This window comes from Pygocentrus nattereri, chromosome 2 (assembly GCF_015220715.1).
Source record: "Pygocentrus nattereri isolate fPygNat1 chromosome 2, fPygNat1.pri, whole genome shotgun sequence".
Lineage (NCBI taxonomy): Eukaryota > Metazoa > Chordata > Actinopteri > Characiformes > Serrasalmidae > Pygocentrus > Pygocentrus nattereri.
In genome coordinates this window covers 41,523,787-41,542,914 of record NC_051212.1, presented here as the reverse complement: position 1 = coordinate 41,542,914, position 19,128 = coordinate 41,523,787, and the positions used below count along the sequence as shown (strand labels likewise).

Sequence of the window (19,128 nt, the reverse complement as noted above, 5' to 3'; positions counted from 1 at the left end):
TGTTTTTCATGCTCATATGAACTGTGAAAGTGGGGCCTATGCCAGCAGTCATTGTGTGGAAAGCAGAAAACACCCTGGACAGGTCGCCAGTCCATCACAAGAGGCATCACTGCAAATATTGCTTTTTTCCATCTTTTTAAGAAAAGCTGAGCTGAATGTTCTGATGGCAGAGCAGTTCAACGTGACTGTCCATGATTGTGAAAGAATGGGCAGTATTGATTTTTTAGTACAAGATTCATTAATTTGGCAAATAAAAATACATAAAGCCTATTACCCTTTAAATAATTAAACTGCTTAAAAATATCAAGCTACATTCCTGAGTAGATGGAAACTAGAGAAGTATACAATACACTGGAGATGAAGAGGGTCTGTTTAGGTGTACTAGTTGTTCAGGAAGTTGATTCAGTTCAATTCAACTTTGTCATTATACATATATGGGGGTTCTACGGGGGTACAGTATAAGGAGACACATACGGGCTACTTCTCTAGTTCATAAACATTGAGATGAGGACCTGTACTAGTAGAATGACAGTATATATAACATTAACATTGAAGTGCAGTAAGCATATAATTCAAGTTGTTTCTTTTTTTGACCTGGTGGGTGCTTTAGATGTGATTCATTGAACAGCTCAGGGGTAGAAACCTTTCTTGAACCTGGTGGTTCTGGCTTGAATGTTCTGATGTCTCATCCCAGGTGGCAGTGGATGGAACAAGAAGTGGCTGGGGTGTGTGGGGTCTGAGGCGAAGTGCATGCAGCTCCCTTTTAACAGGAATGCAGAGCTAGGTGCCATCAAAATGTCCATGCGTTCAGATGGCTGTAAAGAGGCTCCATGATTTTCTGAGGGAGTTCTTCATGTCACAGCCCTCCACAACACTGTACTCCAGAGTTATGTCTATAAGTTCTTCAAAAAGGTGTTGAATGTGGTGGCATAAAAAAAAGATCAGCCAGTTTTCCTGTCCATTAAGAGACAACACCTGGCAGGAAACCCAAAAGAAAACCCACTTTAGCTCATCACACAGACAGTTTGTTGTACAGTGTTGCTGTTTTTCTTGTCACTGTGGGCTCCAGAGGACAGTAGTAGAGTGCAGAGTCTGATCATTTAGAAGGGCAGATCAACAGATCCACGTTTTTATTCTGAACCTTAGCAGAGAAGCCAGGAGGTCGAGAATCACTGAAACTCCCAGATTCAGTTATAGACAGGGGAAAGTCCAGTTTAGATGAGGGAAATTGGCGATACCACTGAATACTGTACATATCGCCGCTGCTGTAGCTGCAGGAGAGGGAAGCACTGTCGCCCACTGAAACCTGCTTTTCAGTTTCCAATATATCAACTGTATTTGAATATCACTACCTGAAATAAAATAGAGCAATATTTTACAAACATGTTTGGTCACTAAATCTAAAATCACTGTAATGGACATTCTTTTTACCTGAAACATATGTAATGCTACAAAATGTTATGTAGAATTTCTATCAATTGTAGTGTGTATATAAGCAGTATACCTATACCTATAAGCCGTAGCAAAATAAAATGAGCACTTGACAGCGTGATTAGAGATCCTCTGTATCTAGTGGAAGACTGGGAGCATGGCCAAAAATCCTGAAATTCACAAAGCATATTCATTGATGTCTCAGAGCAGAGATTGATGTCTCATTCCCCAGCTAGGGAATCAAACCCAGGTTTATCTCGCTGAGAGGCAACAGCATTACTGACAGTGCCACCATGACACCTCGAACCAAAACAGCTGATTCCAGTCATTCAGCACAGAAAAACTTTTAATGTGAAATGCAGTGATTTGTGATTAACATATGATAGTAAAGTATTTACGCTAGACAAATAACCTAATGTCAGGAAAGGGCTCCAGGAACATTCTTTGCCCACTCAAAATCTCACTGATCAGATTCAGGCATGGAAAATAGAAAATTTGCAAAACTTAGAAAGGCAGTATCAGTTTATTGTAGGTAAGAAATGAAGACTAGTCTTTCAAAGAGGCCTGAAATTATATAATTGGTACAAGAAGCTTAAGATCTAAATCAGGGGTGCACAGCTCTGGTCCTGAAGGGCGGATGTCCAGCAGTTTGATGATTTACCTGCTTCAACACACCTGATTGCACTCATCTGTTAATTGCCAGCTTTATTGGGTGTGTTTGAGCGAGGCAACCCCCAAACCGGACTTGTGCACCCCTGATATAAATGTAAAGACAACCCCCCTGCAACTATGATCCTGTTTCTTTCTATACACGCAATGAGCCTTACCTACACTCAGAGGGTTCTTTAGTAAAGACGATAATGTATTTATTTAATGTAATGGTGTTTTCCTGACAACAAGCACAGGCATAATGACAGTGTCCAGTTTTTCACAAACTGTTTATGTCACACCCAAGTTTATTGATTGATTGATTGATTGATTGCCTGTGATCATCCACAGCCTAACAGATGAAATGAATGTTCCTCTTATCCTAACAGTTCCAACAATTCAGTAGCCATTATTTATTCAAATTGCTTCATTCTGTTGATACTACTTGAGCGCTAATAGCTCTCCTATGGAAAACTTTGAGCCTGCTAAACTGTGACTATGAGTTTAAGGGTAGATGAATGAAATCACAGGACAAAACAACTGGACGGTGTATATTATTTGCATCAAGCATATCAACTTAGAGATGAATAACACAAGACCAACTAAACCAGAGGTTCTCAACCTTGTCCACCTCAAGGCCCATCTGTTTATCACTAGAAACCATTAAGATCCACAAGAAAACAAATCTCAATGTTTTTGCGTAAAATGACATTTTTGGGACATTTTTCAACACAATGATATGTGAAGGCCTGCTTTTGGCCTTTTGGCTTTTGGTGTGATTTGATGTGTATTAGTGAACATGAAACATCTGCAGAATGTTGGTGTAAGTGGACAACTGAAAGGTCAGGTGTGTCCAGAGACAAAGGGCAAAAAAAGTGACAATGCTGCCTTTGTGCACTGTTATTGCAGGGCTTGTTTTAATGTTGTTTACTGTCTGAAAATATTTCCTTTTTATTGTTAAGTCAATTTTTGTTTTCACAGATTTTTATGACAAAATGCCATCACCATCCCACTATGGACACTTGACGCCTTCAGTACAGGTCCAAGGACCACAAAGGGGTGCTTCCTGACCCACTCCGTGGCCCAGTGGCTGAGAAACCCTGAACTAAACTCTATCACAACAAGCCTGGTTAAAAATACAAATCAGCATATTATTTAACAAAAAAAAACTTCAGCATATAATTGCAACAGGTCTTTGGAGACACTCACCAAAGCTGGTCTTTGTCAAATTTAAACATATATTTTGTCAGTTTAACATTTTCAACGTGAGTTCTCCCAAAAATGGATGTAAAAGTAACATTTCACCTACAGGCTTTGTTACATTAGCCAAGTCTACTAAACCTCCCGCCTGAAATATTTGACAGGAGAAGATGTGGCCAGTCGTTTTACAGCAGTGCAATAATTTTGCAGAGCAATGAACACTCGATTGGTAAAGGACGTTTTCTCCAGCACCCTGAGCCAACTATGAGAGCTAAAATAAAGCCATATATGTTGTATAATAGTGATTAATTTTGCAAATTTCCACTAGTTAGTTGGATTGCTTCATTTGATTTGAATCCAAAATTGGACACAATTGGTAGAGACTAAGTTCATTATCAAATGCTGTCTCTGGAGTCTTAACATGAGTTTTTTGTTTGTTAATAACTGGAGATTAACACTGTAAAAGTCATGACAATTTCTATAGGTTATTCCTTTTCAGTCCTCAAAAGCAGATTGACATCAAAAGCAGGTTGACTTGGTGTCATCAAGGGTGTTGCATTTGGAAATAACTCCCCCTCTTGTGAAAAGCAAGGCTCTATCTCAGTCATATGACGTGTTTTTGTACAGCAGAGCTGGGTTTCCTGTCACTGTGGGCTCCAAAGCACAGTAGTAGAGTGCAGAGTCTGATACTGCAGCAGAGGAGATCTCCAGATCTACTTTATTACTCTCTTTTTGAAGTGTGATGGACAGTCTTGGATCAAGAGTTTCAGCTTTAGTGACCAGTTTATTGGACACAAAAATCAGCACCAGGAACTCTGGTTTTGATGCAGGCCTTTGTTGATACCAGTGGAGTCTATAAGGTGAACCATCATATGTGCAGGACAGTGTGGTTCTGCTGCCTTCACTGGAAGAGATGGTGGTTTCATTTGGTCTGATAGGGTCAACACTTTCACCTACAAATTCATGACAACAGTATTACAATATGAATAAGTATGACTATATATACATTATTTTTCAGTTTTATGTTGATTTAACACTTTAAAATAGTATGTTATACTATTCATTAGCATACAAGTATATGACTTACCAAAACTGGAAATAACCATGAAAACAGAGAAGAAGAGCAGCATGACTGTTCTGAGTGAGATCTCAGATCTCAAGCATTTTCCAGCAGTGTTGTCTCTCTGCTGTTGTGTTGCCACATCTAGATCCACCCACGTCTAGTTCACAAAGTACATTCACACTCATCTGAACTCTGATCTCATTTCATCCAGAGCGACTCATAATTTGATCATTTTTACACAGGTATGTAGTGTTAGGAGTCTTGCCCAAGGACTCTTATTGGTATAGTGTAGGGTGCTTACCCAGGTGGGGGATTGAACCCCAGACTACAGCGCAGAAGGCGTTATGATGCTCCAATAAGCATGCACTCATAACAGTGCAACACCCACTATCATGCTGGTATCATGCTAAGAATGGTCCACTACCCAAATAATATGTGGTCAGTGGTGGTCCCACAGCAGTCCTTTTCCACAGAGGAATGAGATAAAGTGGTGCTAATAAAGTACACAATAGTAGCCAGAGCCACTGAAAGTAAACCTACAAAGTATAACTATATGGTAGAGATGCAAGATAAAATGGCCAGTAAGTGTAGTTACAAGGTGCTGTAACATCATTAACATCATTAACTCTGAAAGCTGATAATCACCAACACTTCTCAGACGTTTGCCTTTAATTCAGACTTGTATATAATAATGGCCTCACCTGGCCATCGTGCATAGATCATCTGATGTTGCTCAGCTCAAAAGTGAAGTAAGAGCCACTATTGAAATATCTGAGAACTTGACTGTTACGTTTCTGTTGCAACATTTAGATCATATTTGAGGGTGAATATCAATGGATAATTTAGAGTTTTGACTGGTTATATTAAATCTGACTGGATTGAGTTTCAGTAGATCATAATTATGTAAGAAAAATTCACTAATTTTCATTCTAGATGGATACTGGTCTCTGATAATAACTATTAGATGACACACCACTCATACCGGTTTTCTTTCCTTTAGCCTTACATGAACTGATGAGGAGTGTTTTTTTTTTTTTTCACAAATTTCTACAGCTTCAGAAATAAAGGGGAAAATGATGTGAAATGCCCCCCTTAAGACTGTAAAGCTAACTATATATGTGATATTTGTGATAATAATTCCACTCCATTATCATAAATGATGACAAAATCAAATAATGCAAAAAATGAAACACTTTAAATGTCAGTTTAGTTTATTTTTTAAATAATTGTCATTATATTACAAAATTATAATGTAAATGAATTGACATTATTTTTAATATTATTGTAGTTATAGCAAAATCAACAATAACAATTTAACAAAACAATAACAATCAACATTTAATCATGACTTGTTAATGATTACACAATAGATCAGGCATGGGTGGAACTGATGAGCTGAAAAATCTCCAGCAAGATGGAGACTCTAGTGTAACTCTAGAAAACTGGCTAGCAAGTATGTAAACTTCATAATTAAAATATAGCTAAATACTGTTCTCTAGGCCAGTTTGCTAAAAGGGATGCAGGACCTCAATTAATCATATATTTAAGATCAACCTTTTTTGTACATCTTAACATGAATGCAGTAATCCAAGTGAAATATCAGAATTAATTGCACCATGCACATTCAGTATTTGTGCAAATTAGATTTGGCCTCATCTGATCAGGAGAAAAAATGGTATCCATTAAGATTTCTCTCTCAATATTCATTAACTGAAACGTCTCTCTTCAGACCATTAGTAACAAAATAATTAGTCCATCTTAAAAGTAGATTAATATCAAGGACTAGAGTGTGAAAAAAGTGAACTTTAAATATAAAAAGGGAAATAGCTCCCCCTACTGAGAAAAGCAAAATTCTGCTTCAGCCACATGAAACACGTTTTGTACAGTGCAGTTGATTTTCCTGGTTCTACCCTCTCCTAGTTCTCAACTTCACTTAAATCTGATCAGTTTTAACCTGATAATGTAGTAGTTGACTGGCAAACGACGTAACACAAGCATCTAAATGAACAAGTACGTAACCCCATTAACCCCGTTAATCATCAGTACCCTTAGGGATGCTGGTTTAAATTATGCTAATACTTTATGTATGATTATTTTTCTCAGTAAAGGCTTCACGGCAGTTATACATCCTTGTAGGATGGTTTTATCCCCTAACACTGAGATCTCATAGCAGAAGGTATGATAGAAGTTAAGTTCCCCTTATTAGTCCCACAATGGGGAAATTTTACCTCAACATTTTTACCCATCCTTGCAGTAAAATGCCCACATACACTCTAGTGAATGCACACACAGGGGGTAGTGAACACACTTGCTGGGAGTGGTGGGCAGCCCTATCCACAGGCATGTTGTGGTTTTCATTTGAAAAACAGCAGGCACAGGCTAATGATGTCACAAATCATTGATTGGACGATAGTGGTGTTTTTCCAGGCAAAGAAAATAAATGATTGTCTAGGATGAGGTGCCACTTATGAAAATCACAACGTGCCTATCCACAGTGACTTGGGAGTAGTTGGGGGTTAGGTGTCTTGCTCAAGGGTACTTTAGTCAGGTACTGTCGGCTCAGGGGATCGAACCAGCAACCCAAAGCGCTATCCATTGGGCCACGGACATGGCGAAGGTAAGAAGAAAGACTACATGACTCAAAAAAAGGATGCCAGCATGTTTACTAAGCTACATCACTTTTCCTTTCAACAGCAGTTAATAAATGACTGAAGACACCAAACAATCCAGTTTTGAAAGCAGACAATGTTTACTGACAACAGCTTGTTGAGGTATTCCTGAGCCCATGTGGTAACATCAGTCACATAGGAATATCTTTTTTATGCCTTCTGAGGGATCAAAGATCACAGGCATTCACTTGTGATTTATTTGGACTTTCTGAACCTTACATTATGCACCACAGAGGGTTAGATACCTAAATCATTTTCTGAGCAACGTTATTCTTAAGGTGTTGGAGTTTTGCTGATGAGTCATCCTTTCATAGATGCTTTTTCAGGGATTTGCTTTATAGTAATTCCAGGCTTGCTAAGGTGCTGCTAGGCCTCTCCATGTCTGACAAACACCACTGCACCACCCTGACCAATGATAACTCCTGGTCCTTTCCAGTCTGGACAGTAGTACACTTTGTCACCAAAGTCATATTCCTCATCTGTGTGATGCAATTGTTTCTGCAATTCTCTCTGTTTTCTCTCTGAACATTCTGCTCCTCTAAAAGCTTTTTTGATGCATGTAAAGAAGAAATGTGTTTTGCTACTCATTCACTTTTTGTGGTGCCATCTAAAGCTGGGGGCTTGTTGGTTAACCCAGGGGGCAGGTTAGGATTCTGACGAAGACTGTAGCCATGGGCATTTTGAATGCTGTGTCCCAGTCACAAGCGTGATTTGTCTTGACTTTCTTTATGACCACAATAAGTGTTTGGTTGTGCTGCTGCAATAGTCGATTGCTCCATGGGCTGAAGGCAGATTTTGTCTTTTTTCTGTGTTGAAGTTTTCTGCCATCTCATCTCGTCATTGTTTAACTGTCCCACATTGTCAATAAACAATTTCAAAGGTTGACCATACACATTTATCCGACATGGTCAGAATGCTGCCTGCACTACAGTGTGTGAACAGGTCAATAATTTGGAGACACTCCTGGCTCAAGTCCATGCAGATCTACTGGCACAGTTTCACGGTACTGAGATGCCAGTGATAGGCCAACAGCAGGCTTTGGTTTGGTCTTACATACAGTGACATATTTCACATTCACTAACATTTCTCTGCATAGTGATGCTACGTTCTGCATCTTCATTGCCTGAGCCTGTCAGAGGCTTTAGCAGTCTGTCCACAGACACATGAGCAAAATGTCTATGAAGTTTTATCAGGATTTTCTGTTTATCTGCTGAGTTTATTTTTCTGGGATTGTGAGTGTTTCCTCATCTCATTGACATCTTCATTTCTTTGTTTCTTTAAAGTGACATCTTCAGCAGCTTCATGACGTGGTCATTAGCGTAAATGTTTTTGCCTTCATCGTCCATAATGTTTACATATTAATGACCAGAGCTTGTCAGGTGTTTTACAGGTTGATACAACATCACTGTACTGTCATTTTTCTAATCCAGCACGGCTCTTTTCATGCATGCCTCAGTTTAGACAAGATGCTTAGTCTGTCCAAATTTTGCAGGAATTTTCAACTTTTTGGTGGAATAGAACACTTTTCCATTCCCAAACCTTAAAGGGTCTACAATTGTGTTTCTGTCTTTCTTCAGATTCTTTATTTGACCTTAGTTCAGTGAAGTGCTATCTAACCATTCGTCTTCAGTCCTTGTGTATACAGTGTCTACTATTAGTGTTTAGATGTTCCAATCATTGCATGTATGAGACTAACATGAGGTTATTAACCCCTTTAAATCTCAGACTATGTACATACCAAGGCTTATTATTCACTAACTACATGGAGTTCAGTGCAAACGGGCTGAGATATTCTTAGATTATAGAAGTATGTATTAAAACTTTGGGCCCACTGCTGGGCCCTGGCTATTTAAGCAGTTAAATAATAAACAATATCCTTTATTTATTTACATAAATGTCTTTTCAAATTTCTTTCCTTGACATTTAATCGCCATTTTTTTCTTATGTTGAAAAATAAACATTTTGGACACAAAGGTCTAATATTGCTTATCTAATTAAACTGTATATTTACATTCACTTGAGATAAAATCTAATGTCTTTAAACTGTCTGTATTAACTGTTTGTGTTACATAAAAAATGCTACATTGGGGAAGCGGCTTAGAAAATGGATGGATGGATGGATGGATGGATGGATGGATGGATGGATGGATGGATGGTCCTTAAGTACGTTTGAAACAATTATTCTCTTTCCTTCCACTTTAGATTGAACAATACTGCTCCAGTGTTCAGTAAAGACTAGATGAAGTCTACACTCCTGTGGACACTTTCCCTCATTACATCTGTGTGTCAGAACATTATCACACACCTACACATACAGGTATTAATGTAAGTTTCAAGTTTATTTGTCATTTGCACAACATGTCATGACATTTATGCATTGAAATGCTTGTGGTGAGGCTCAGATAATCACTCTACAGAAAGAAAATAAGTAAAAGTAAAATATAAAAAACAAATGGAAAGATATTAAATATATACAAAATATAGAGAAAATATACACAACATATAGAGACCTATACACAACATATAGAGACAATATAGATTTTAAACTGACTTATGTGACTCAGTATTGTTGTTTTAGTTCAGAATTGTGGTCCTAAAAATGCAGAGAATTAAATATGTTAATCTGTATCATCGAAACTCCAGAGAAATGTAAGAATGCCAGTTTGAATATAAGATCTCTTCAGTTTGGCATATAGTATAAATGAAAGTTTCAAGTCTTCATACTGTAGATACATTCAGAGAAAAATAACCTTATTCATTCACAGGCTTTGTACAGTACCTAATGTTCGAGGTTCTATTTAAGGGCTTTTTGTACAGTGTAGCTGGGTTTCCTGTCACTGTGGGCTGCAGGGCACAGTAGTAGAGTGTAGAGTCTGATACAGCAGCAGTGGAGATTATCAGATCCACACGCTTGTTGTCTTGATCAAGTTGAACAGACATTCGGGGAGGAGGATCACTCTTAGACGCATATAGGTTAATAGACAGGAGAAACTCTGGTCCGGATCTGGGAAACTGACGATACCACTGAAGAACATCACTACCATACTGGTTACTGTAGTTGCAGGAGAGAGTAACATTATCGCCCTCTGAAACATGAATTTCTCCCTCCAGTGGTACAACTGTCTGTGCTGATGTGTCTCCTGGAAACAGAAAAATATTGAAGAAATTAAATTGGAACCTCTCACAGAACATTCAAGTAAATCTGCGATTAGAATTTAAATGTATTACTATACAGATCGTTTATTATCTCAAAACAGTTAGAAAGAAGTGCCATAAATGTTCTCTTACCTAAAAGCAGTGCTAGGAGAGAAAGGATAGAGAGCAGCATGTTGATAGAGATGTGAAGTGACTGAGAGCAGTCAGAGCTGAATGGGATCAGTGTAGCTCTCTGCTGAGATACACAGCTCCACCCATAATGCAGCTCATACACTCAGTCACAGTGCACTGCTGTCATGCCTCAATTCTTTATCTTCTAATCATTTAGCATAGAGCTTTTGCTCTTATCTTAATTTTGAGGTTTTATGTGAATACATCTCTGATGTTCCATGTTTCCATATTATAGATATTACTTTTTAATAATAATAAAATCAAATAAAAAAAAAAAATTTCCTGTTTAATTATTTAGATATTCTGGTCTGCTGTGATGGACTGGTGATCTGTCCAAATGCTGCCTGCTTTTTGCCCAGTGAGCACTGAGATAGACTCTAGCATCCCCTGCAACCTGAAGGATGAGCAGCTTAGAAAATTTGTGTGTGTGTGTGTGTAAGAGAGAGAGTGTGTTGGTGGTGTGTGTGTGTTTGTGTGAGAGAGAGAGTGTGTGTTGGTGGTGTGTGGGTGTATGTCAGTGGTGTGTGTGTGTGTGTGTGTGTGTGTGTGTGTGTGTGTGTGTGTGTGTGTGTCAGTGGTGTGTGTGATTGTATTTGTGTGAGTGCGTAATTTTTTCTTCAGGTTCTCTGTCTCTCTTGGGTTCTCTGTCTCTCTCTGGTTCTTTGTCTCTCTCTCTCTCTCTCTCTCTCTCTCTCTCTCTCTCTCTATCCATCTCCCCGGTCTTAGATGTTCATTTGCGCCATTCAGAAAAAATCCTGTCCTCCAGTATGTGAGGTTGAATGGCACTGCATCATATCTGTCACCCATCTCTTACTGCGCCCAACTGTGATCAACACCACGGTTCTTTATGTAGTCCTGCCACCAGTGGAGTCCTTCTGTTGCTGTTCTCTCAGTCCATCCTGTCTTCCAGACTGTGAACGTATGTGGGACATCATCAGATTCACCATCTCACTCTAACTGCACCCGTTTGGGACGGACCATCTCCCTGTTTTCATGGTCGCAGTTCTTTACGTTGTTTGTCTGTCCAGAAGAACCTCTTGAACCTCTCTATAAAAACAATGTTTAATAGTTTAGCGACCATAACTAGGAGTAAAACATTTAGAGATTAGGGACCAAGACTAGAACTAAAATATTTACACATTAGAATCTATGACTAAGACAATAAAATCCATAGATTAGGGACCAAGACAAGGTCTAAAAGATCCAGTTTCGGGACCAAGACAGGGCCTAAATGATCCACAGTTTAGGAACCAAGAATAGGACTAAAGCATCCATAGTTTTAGTAGCATTACTAGAACAAAAATAATCATACTTTCAAGACTATGACTAGGACTGAAGATCCATACATTAGCGACGAAGACTATAATTAAAAGATCCACAGATTAAGGACCCTGAATAGCACAAGAAAATCCACAGTTTTGGGACTATGACTAGGACTAAATGATGAACAATCTAGTGACCATGATAAGAACTACATGATCTGCAGATTACAGACCATGACAAGGACGAAAATCTGTACATGTACCTGTCCATCTAGTTTGTCATTTGGATGTTTTTCTTTATTATAGACGATTTTCCGCCCTTTTCCTCTTGTTCCTCTCCTAGTTTTTCTCTTGTTGGTGTCTTCTTCCTCAGGAGGGTGGCTTTTCTTTATGTCTATTTCAGCAAGAGAGCAAAATTAGATTAAATCAGTAACCAGCTTTTCTCAGATAGTCTGGAGCCCAGAAAGAGTAACCAGCATTTAAGTTACAACGTATTTCAAATCAGTTTATCTAATTGAGGCTCACAACCAATCAACTCATTTTCACTCTGGTTGTGAGAGGTGTGCTTTTAAAGAGCTTTCAGTTGCATAGTAATCAACATGACAATTCCCTAGCAACTGCCAGAAAATCCATAGCAACTACACAGTAATTCCCTAGCAACAACCTAGAATAACATTAACCGATAAACAACAGTCAGGCCACCGTCTGGGATGATATAGCAGTGGCCTAGTCACTCCATATCAAACACCAAAACACTACAACAAAATAGTAACATCACAACAACATAACTTTAGTGACCCCCTAGCAACACCCTAGCAACCATTTATAATGCTGTAATGTTAATGCTATTGAAGGACACATGGCTGATGCAGAAGCTGACGTGCTCGGTACGCCGTACAATAAGTGAGGCTTTAGCTAACAGCCAGCTCTACATTTAACTCACATCTGCACTCCATCAGCGCTCAACTCCAACCAATACCCAGTTCCTGTCTGATCTAACAAACAAACCCCCAAAGGTGAACCAGCCCCTTTGTCAGAAAAACCCCAGAGAATAATTGTAGAACAATAACCAAGAAGGAACATGAAGAACATTTCTAGAAGATGTTACAATATCATAAAACTACCTATAAACAAATTAGCCACCACCTCATAACCACCTAAAGTACCCTATCAATTACCCATCAAAACCCCCGCCACACCACAACTGTTCTAGTTATTATGAGCATATTATACAGTTCTTTCTGTCACTTACTCAGACCTTGGTTCTCTGGGGCTTGACTCTCTTCCAGGCAGACGTTCAGCCTGTTTTTGGTGGCTTCAGGCTGAGCTTCAGCTTTGATTATGCTGATCATATCTTTCTCTGAATTCAAATTGTTTTTTTTTTAATGTATTGATAAAAGTGTAAGAGTTCTTTCCTTAGAAGAACCATATCTGGTTCCCTAATGACCCTTTCAGTGGATGGCTCTCACGTGTAAAGAGCCCTTTTAATGACCAAAGCATCTTTGTATCATGTAACAGTTCTATACCAATTGAGGCCTTTTCCTAGAACCGCACATCCATGCCAGTATTTTTGCTGTGAACAGATGTTCTGTTGTGTTCCGACTCCAGAATCTGAGATTTATCTTATTTACTCACCCAGAGGCTGGTCATCACCCACAGGCATGTTCCTCAGCTACATGGTCCTTCAGCTTCGGCCACTCATCTCCTGCTGTTATACGGAGAAACGCTGTCCAGATCAATCACTGTGATTGGTTATGATTATTACTTATGTATAATAATATATGCAGCATTGATTAATTATTAATTAGTGATCAGGAAACTATTCGCAGCAGCTGTTTTATGGTCATCATTATATCTGCTAATGATTTCCATTTCTTACCCAGAGGATGGATATTGGTGGGCTCTGACTTCTCCAGGTCAGGGTGCGTTTGCTCGTCATTGGCTTCACTGTCAGACATCTTCAGCACCTGATCGTCTTCTTTTACAATACAGCGAGCAGAATTTGTATTAATTAAGGCAGATTAATGATAAAATCAGCTCATCTATAGCTTCTGACTGAGCTTCATCATCCATCGTCATCAGTGTCTCATTTTCTGCTTTCATTAGTTGGTTTTCCAGTTTGTCATTTTTCAATATTTCAAATATGTCATTTTGTGTCTTTCACTCACCCAGAGGCTGGAAACTCGCTGACAAAACATCATGAAGCATGATCTCCAGGAGCTCTCTGATGGCATCAGCTGCATCTTTGTTGCAGCTCACTAGATGATCTTGAAGGAATTTAGATTAAAGCTTTTATATTCACTAAATGTGTTATCATCTCACTCTCTGGTGATTTCCTTTACTTACCCAGGTTGGTGTCCATAAGCTCATTTTCTGCCTTAATACAAATGAATACGGTCAGTTTCCCAGCTCTTTCATTATCATTGTAATATGTTTATTTCTTTTCCTCACCCAGAAGATGGAGACTCGCCGACAGGGCATCATCAAATAGGATGTCCAGGAGCTCTCTGATGACTTTACCTGTGTCAGGGTTGGAGCTCACTAGATGATCGTGAATGAATTCAGACAGATAAGGGCTCATGTTAAGCTTTAATATTGACTAAATGTGTTATTTTCATCTCACAATCTTCTCATTTTCTGTACTTACCCAGAGGTTTCTCTTCAGACCCCTCCAGACAGATGCTCATGGTACTGTTGATGACTTCAGCAGCCACTTCATCAGCCACCGTTATCTGCACAGTCTCAGCTTCTGTTTTCATAGAAACACAGTCAATTGTAATGGACACTGAATTATTCAGTCTGGAAAATGATTTCAAAAACACCCTCTTATTTTCCAGTTACTTCTCTGAAATATTCAGGACCAAATTATTCAGTATGAAATATGAATTTTTCCATATTTCATATGAATTCAGCATTTACTGTAAATGTTATGTACTGAGAATTATTCAGTCACTGCTGTGCAAGTTTCATGATGGTTTTGAAATATTCTTTACCTGTATTAATTCTCCACTGTGAATTATACAGCACCTGCGATTATTTATTTACTATCAGCTTTTATTCATATAATGACCTCTGAATTATTTAATATTTGTTATTAATTATGTAATTTATATCCATTATTTCATATGCACTACAAATTATCGAATGCCCACTATGGATTATTCAGTATCTATTACAATGTATTATATAATTACTATGATTTATTTCATATGCACTGTCTATTGTATTTGGATTATATACTGTATATATTTTTTACTTATTGACTATGAATTTGAGTATCAGCAATGAATATATAGTAACTGCTCTAAATAAATCAATATCTACTGTGCTTTACTCAGTACCCTATATGGATTATTTCGTGTCTACCATTAATATTTAGTGCTTCTATTAATTATTCTCTTCATTCTGAATTATTTTGTATCTGCAGTGAATTGTTCAGTATCTACTGAGATTTTTACAGTGGTGACTCCTATGAATTCTTCAGTATGTGCTATGAATGATACCATATTTTAAATAATACAGCATTTATTACAAATATGGAATTTTTACAAATTATTCCATATTCACTATGAATTATTCAACATCCACTGTGAATTGTGTACTGTGAACTATGAATATTCATTATACATGGTGAACTATTTAGTGTCTACTATTAATATTTAGTGACTATGAACTAAAAAACACTTTCTTGATATTTGTCAACGATACATCTGAGACATTGTCATCTATCCTTTTTTCCATCAAATCGACGCTGGGTTTGGACATCAAATCTGTAAAACTAGTGACCGACCCCCGGCACGACCCGAACATGGTGGGTAGTGAGACCCAGGAATGTGAATGTGAATAGGGTGGGGAAACCTTCACGTCCAGTTAAAATGCATTTTAGCTCGTTTAAACATCTTTAAGCCCTAAACGAATATTAAACAGTGGAACAGAGGAGTTCACCCAGGAGCTCAGCTAAAACACAAGCAACTAAAAAGGTTTTTTTTTTTTCATTTCTGCATTTCTGGAACCTACTAAGCCTCGACTCTGCGCACGCAGGCTGACACAAAACGTGCTGATATCTGCTCCCAGACGCTGGACTAACTAGTTCAGGAGGGGTGCAGTGTATTTCTAACACAGCGCTCACCTGAAAAACAGGGCTGAAAGGACGAGACAGAAGACGCCACTCGCTTTAACGAACGCCTGGCTAGTCTGTACAGAAGGCCGGGACTTTTATTGTAGAATCTCCTGATTTCGTGTTTAGAGTTTCCTGTTTCATCAGCCTGTATTAGCAACGGAGCTGTATTTGTTGGGCACGCTCCGATTTATAGTCTAAATCTGACCTTCAAGCGAAGTTCCCTTTAGTTCTTAAGTAATGGTGGTGGCATTTCCTCACATCTCCGTTTCGTTTACTTGTCTGTAAATCCATATGTTTCTAAGTTGCCTATTATTAGCGCTTAGCACTACCTGCCTCGATACCATTTGAGAATATTTCGGGGAAATTCTGTCCTCGGGAGATGAATGTCACATTTGCGTTACCTCCTTTGACCTCTAGATGAGACTGTATAATGTCTGCTCCGTGACTAGGCTGTGTTTACTACTAGAAATCGCCAGCGACTTATGTTTGTAGTGCATTACAGGCACTTAACTGTTAACGTAATTACAGATTATTATTTGTATTTTATAGTGCCTTATTTCTATTTCTTGTTTCCTCTACCCTCTCAGACTGTGAGAAATGTCAACTCATCTCGCTTTCCTGAGAATGTGAATATTAATGCTACCTGTTTGAATGACCTCTAAGAATACAATTCGATAACCAAGCCCATCGTCTCCTCATCATTCTTTTTTTTTTTTTTTTAAGAAACTTTATTTTAGCAAAAAGTATAACAGTTTACAATTAACAAACAAACATCATCATTACATACAAAACATCAAAACAGTTACAGACTTTATATTTTAAAAGGTCAGAAAGTCCCATTTCTTACCTTCCTGTTTTTTTGTATCGATAGTCCTTCTTCTTTTCAGTTCCCGTATAATATGACTAAAAACAACATCACTGGACACAAAAGCTTGATCTATCGTCATTCTCGTTCTTGTTTTCCACAGTTGACTTTTTACAATGCAAATGATTAGCCATAATAATTCCTTTTGTTGTTTTGGGAGAGAGTTTCCAAATAATCCATATGCTATTGTCTTCATATTCATTTGTATATTTATATTTAAGCTTTGTAATTTATTCCATGTTTCTTTAGATCTATAACAATCAAATAAAAAGTGTTCTAAAGTTTCTTCAGCGTCGCAGTTTGGCATGGGACATTTTATAGTCTTTACATAGCAGCTCCACCTGACTACAGTTCTTACAGGTAGTCTCCTAACAGAGATTAGCCACGATACATCTCTCAGATTTCCTGATAGAAGTTTATTGTTAATATTATCACATGCATCTTTATATTCATTTGGTTGTAAATCTTTGTAAATAATCATATCCCTATAAATAGAGTTACATATTAGTTTATATATTTCTTTACTATGATCATTTATCCAGTTTATATTGAGATGTTTATGTTTTGCAATAAAATCTGAATACAGTAATTTAAAATATGGGAAATTGGATCTTTGGCCTCCTCTTTTTTCTTTCCAATTTGTTAATTTTCCTACCCAGGCTGCTTGTCTGTGAATGCCCCCAGCAATAACTTTGCAGGCTGCAATTTTAGTTTTGATTGCTAGGTCTATTGCTCCTAGACCTCCGAACTCAGTGCTTTTAAATAAAATATTTCTTTTGGTCACTTCTCTTGTGGTGTTCCATATAAAATTACAACAGATTTTATTTAGTTTTTTGGTCCATTTATCTGTAGGAGGAAATATAGAAGCTAAGAACATTATTTTAGATATTATATACGTTTTAATAACATTTATTCGGGTTTGGTAGCTAAAATTATGATTTTTAAACTTACCTATTTCATCTTTTATTTATTTTTCTTTTTGTTCCCAGTTAAAATCGACACATCCTTTATTATTCAAAAATATTCCTAAGACTTTCATATTTTCTTTTTCTAAAACATTAATTGGGAATTTTTTACTTTCATCTCCAATCCATACACACTCTGATTTCTCTATATTTAATTGTGCTCCAGACACTTGTTCATATTCTTTAAAATGATTTCTTATTATGTCAAGTTCAATTTGTGATTTAATAAATACAGTAACATCATCTGCGTACGCTGTTATAATTATGTTTTTATCTCCAATATTAACTCCTTTTAATCTCAAGTCTTGTTTTATTTTTAGAATCAAAGGGTTAATAGCTAAGATGTAAAGAGCTGCACTAAGAGGACATCCCTGTTTTACTCCTCTACAGATTTTAAACTGGTCTGTCAAACTCCCATTGACATTAACCTGCACCTTCGAGTCGGAGTATAAACATTTGATCATATTAATAAAATTTAAAGGGAAACCATACATTTCCAGAACTGCCCATAAATATTCTCTCGACACATAATCAAAAGCTTTTCTTTGATCCAGAGCTACAACATAAAAGGACTGTTTGTTTTTATCACACACAAGTTCTCTTAAAGTGCTCAAATTGTCCCACATCCGTCTTCCTTTAACGGAGCACGTCTGTTCTTCTGTGATGACGTCATCCAGAACCTCATGTAGTCTGTTCATAATGATTTTAGCAAAGATTTTATAGTCCAAGTTCATCAGAGTCAGATGCCTCCAGTTATTAATGTCCCTTTTATCCCCTGTTTTATACAGCAGTGAGAGCACACCTTCATAAAAACTGTTGTACATAAAACCCTGTTCAATTCCCTCATTATACACCCATGTTAATAAATTGCTCAAATCACACATATTTTTACTATAAAATTCTGCTGGAAGGCCGTCTTTACCTGGACATTTCTTAAGATTTAATTGTTTTATTGCTTCAGTAACTTCTTTTTCTAAAATTTTATCCCCTAAGTATTCCAAATTATTATTATTAAATTGAATGTTTAAAAATTTGTTCATCATATTTTTGTCTATTTTAATTTCTTTGTACATTTCTTCACACAAGGTTCTAATCACCTTTCTTATCTCTTTTGGATCTGCTATAACGTCACCATTAGTATTAAATATTTCCTGGATGTAAGAATTTTCTTTTCTTGATTTGTACAGAGACATAATTTTTTCATTGTTCTGGATTTCTTCAGAGTTAGCTCCAGCTAAAACCTGAATATTATTATATATATTTTTATTCATTAAATCAATATTTTCTTTAAGATGTGCCAATTCGTTATTTTCAGATTCAGTTCTTATCTTTTTGCATTTTAAATCAATATATTGTCTTATCATAGAATCATATCTTTTATTATTATCTGAATTAATTTTCCGAGATTTTATTTTTAAGAAATCTTTAATTTGTATTTTTAAGGTTTTCCATAATTCTCTATTATTTCGAGCAAAAATTCCAAGAGATTTTATTCTATTAATTTCAGATTTTAACTCTAATAAGACATAGTTATAATTGAATATATTTATATTTAATTTCCAATAATTATTTTTAATT

The 19,128-nt window shown here is 37.1% G+C and overlaps 1 long non-coding RNA gene and 2 gene segments (V, D, J or C); all 3 read right to left on the bottom strand.

The window, feature by feature from the left end:
* Positions 1-3,933: 3,933 nt before the first annotated feature.
* Positions 3,934-4,422, bottom strand: LOC119261859 (the record flags this gene model as incomplete). The annotated part of the segment is given in 2 exon segments: positions 3,934-4,232; positions 4,367-4,422. Coding segments are annotated over 2 exon segments (342 nt in total), but the record flags the coding sequence as incomplete, so codon positions are not given.
* A 5,071-nt stretch (positions 4,423-9,493) lies between these two features.
* LOC119261841 lies at positions 9,494-10,583 on the bottom strand. The segment is given in 2 exon segments: positions 9,494-10,151; positions 10,300-10,583. Coding segments are annotated over 2 exon segments (429 nt in total).
* A 749-nt stretch (positions 10,584-11,332) lies between these two features.
* On the bottom strand, positions 11,333-13,253 carry LOC119261874. The gene is made up of 3 exons (XR_005129236.1): positions 13,236-13,253; positions 11,864-11,994; positions 11,333-11,385 (listed from the first exon to the last, which is right to left on the bottom strand). It is a non-coding gene; the product is annotated as an uncharacterized LOC119261874 (long non-coding RNA).
* Between the last annotated feature and the right edge of the window lie 5,875 nt (positions 13,254-19,128).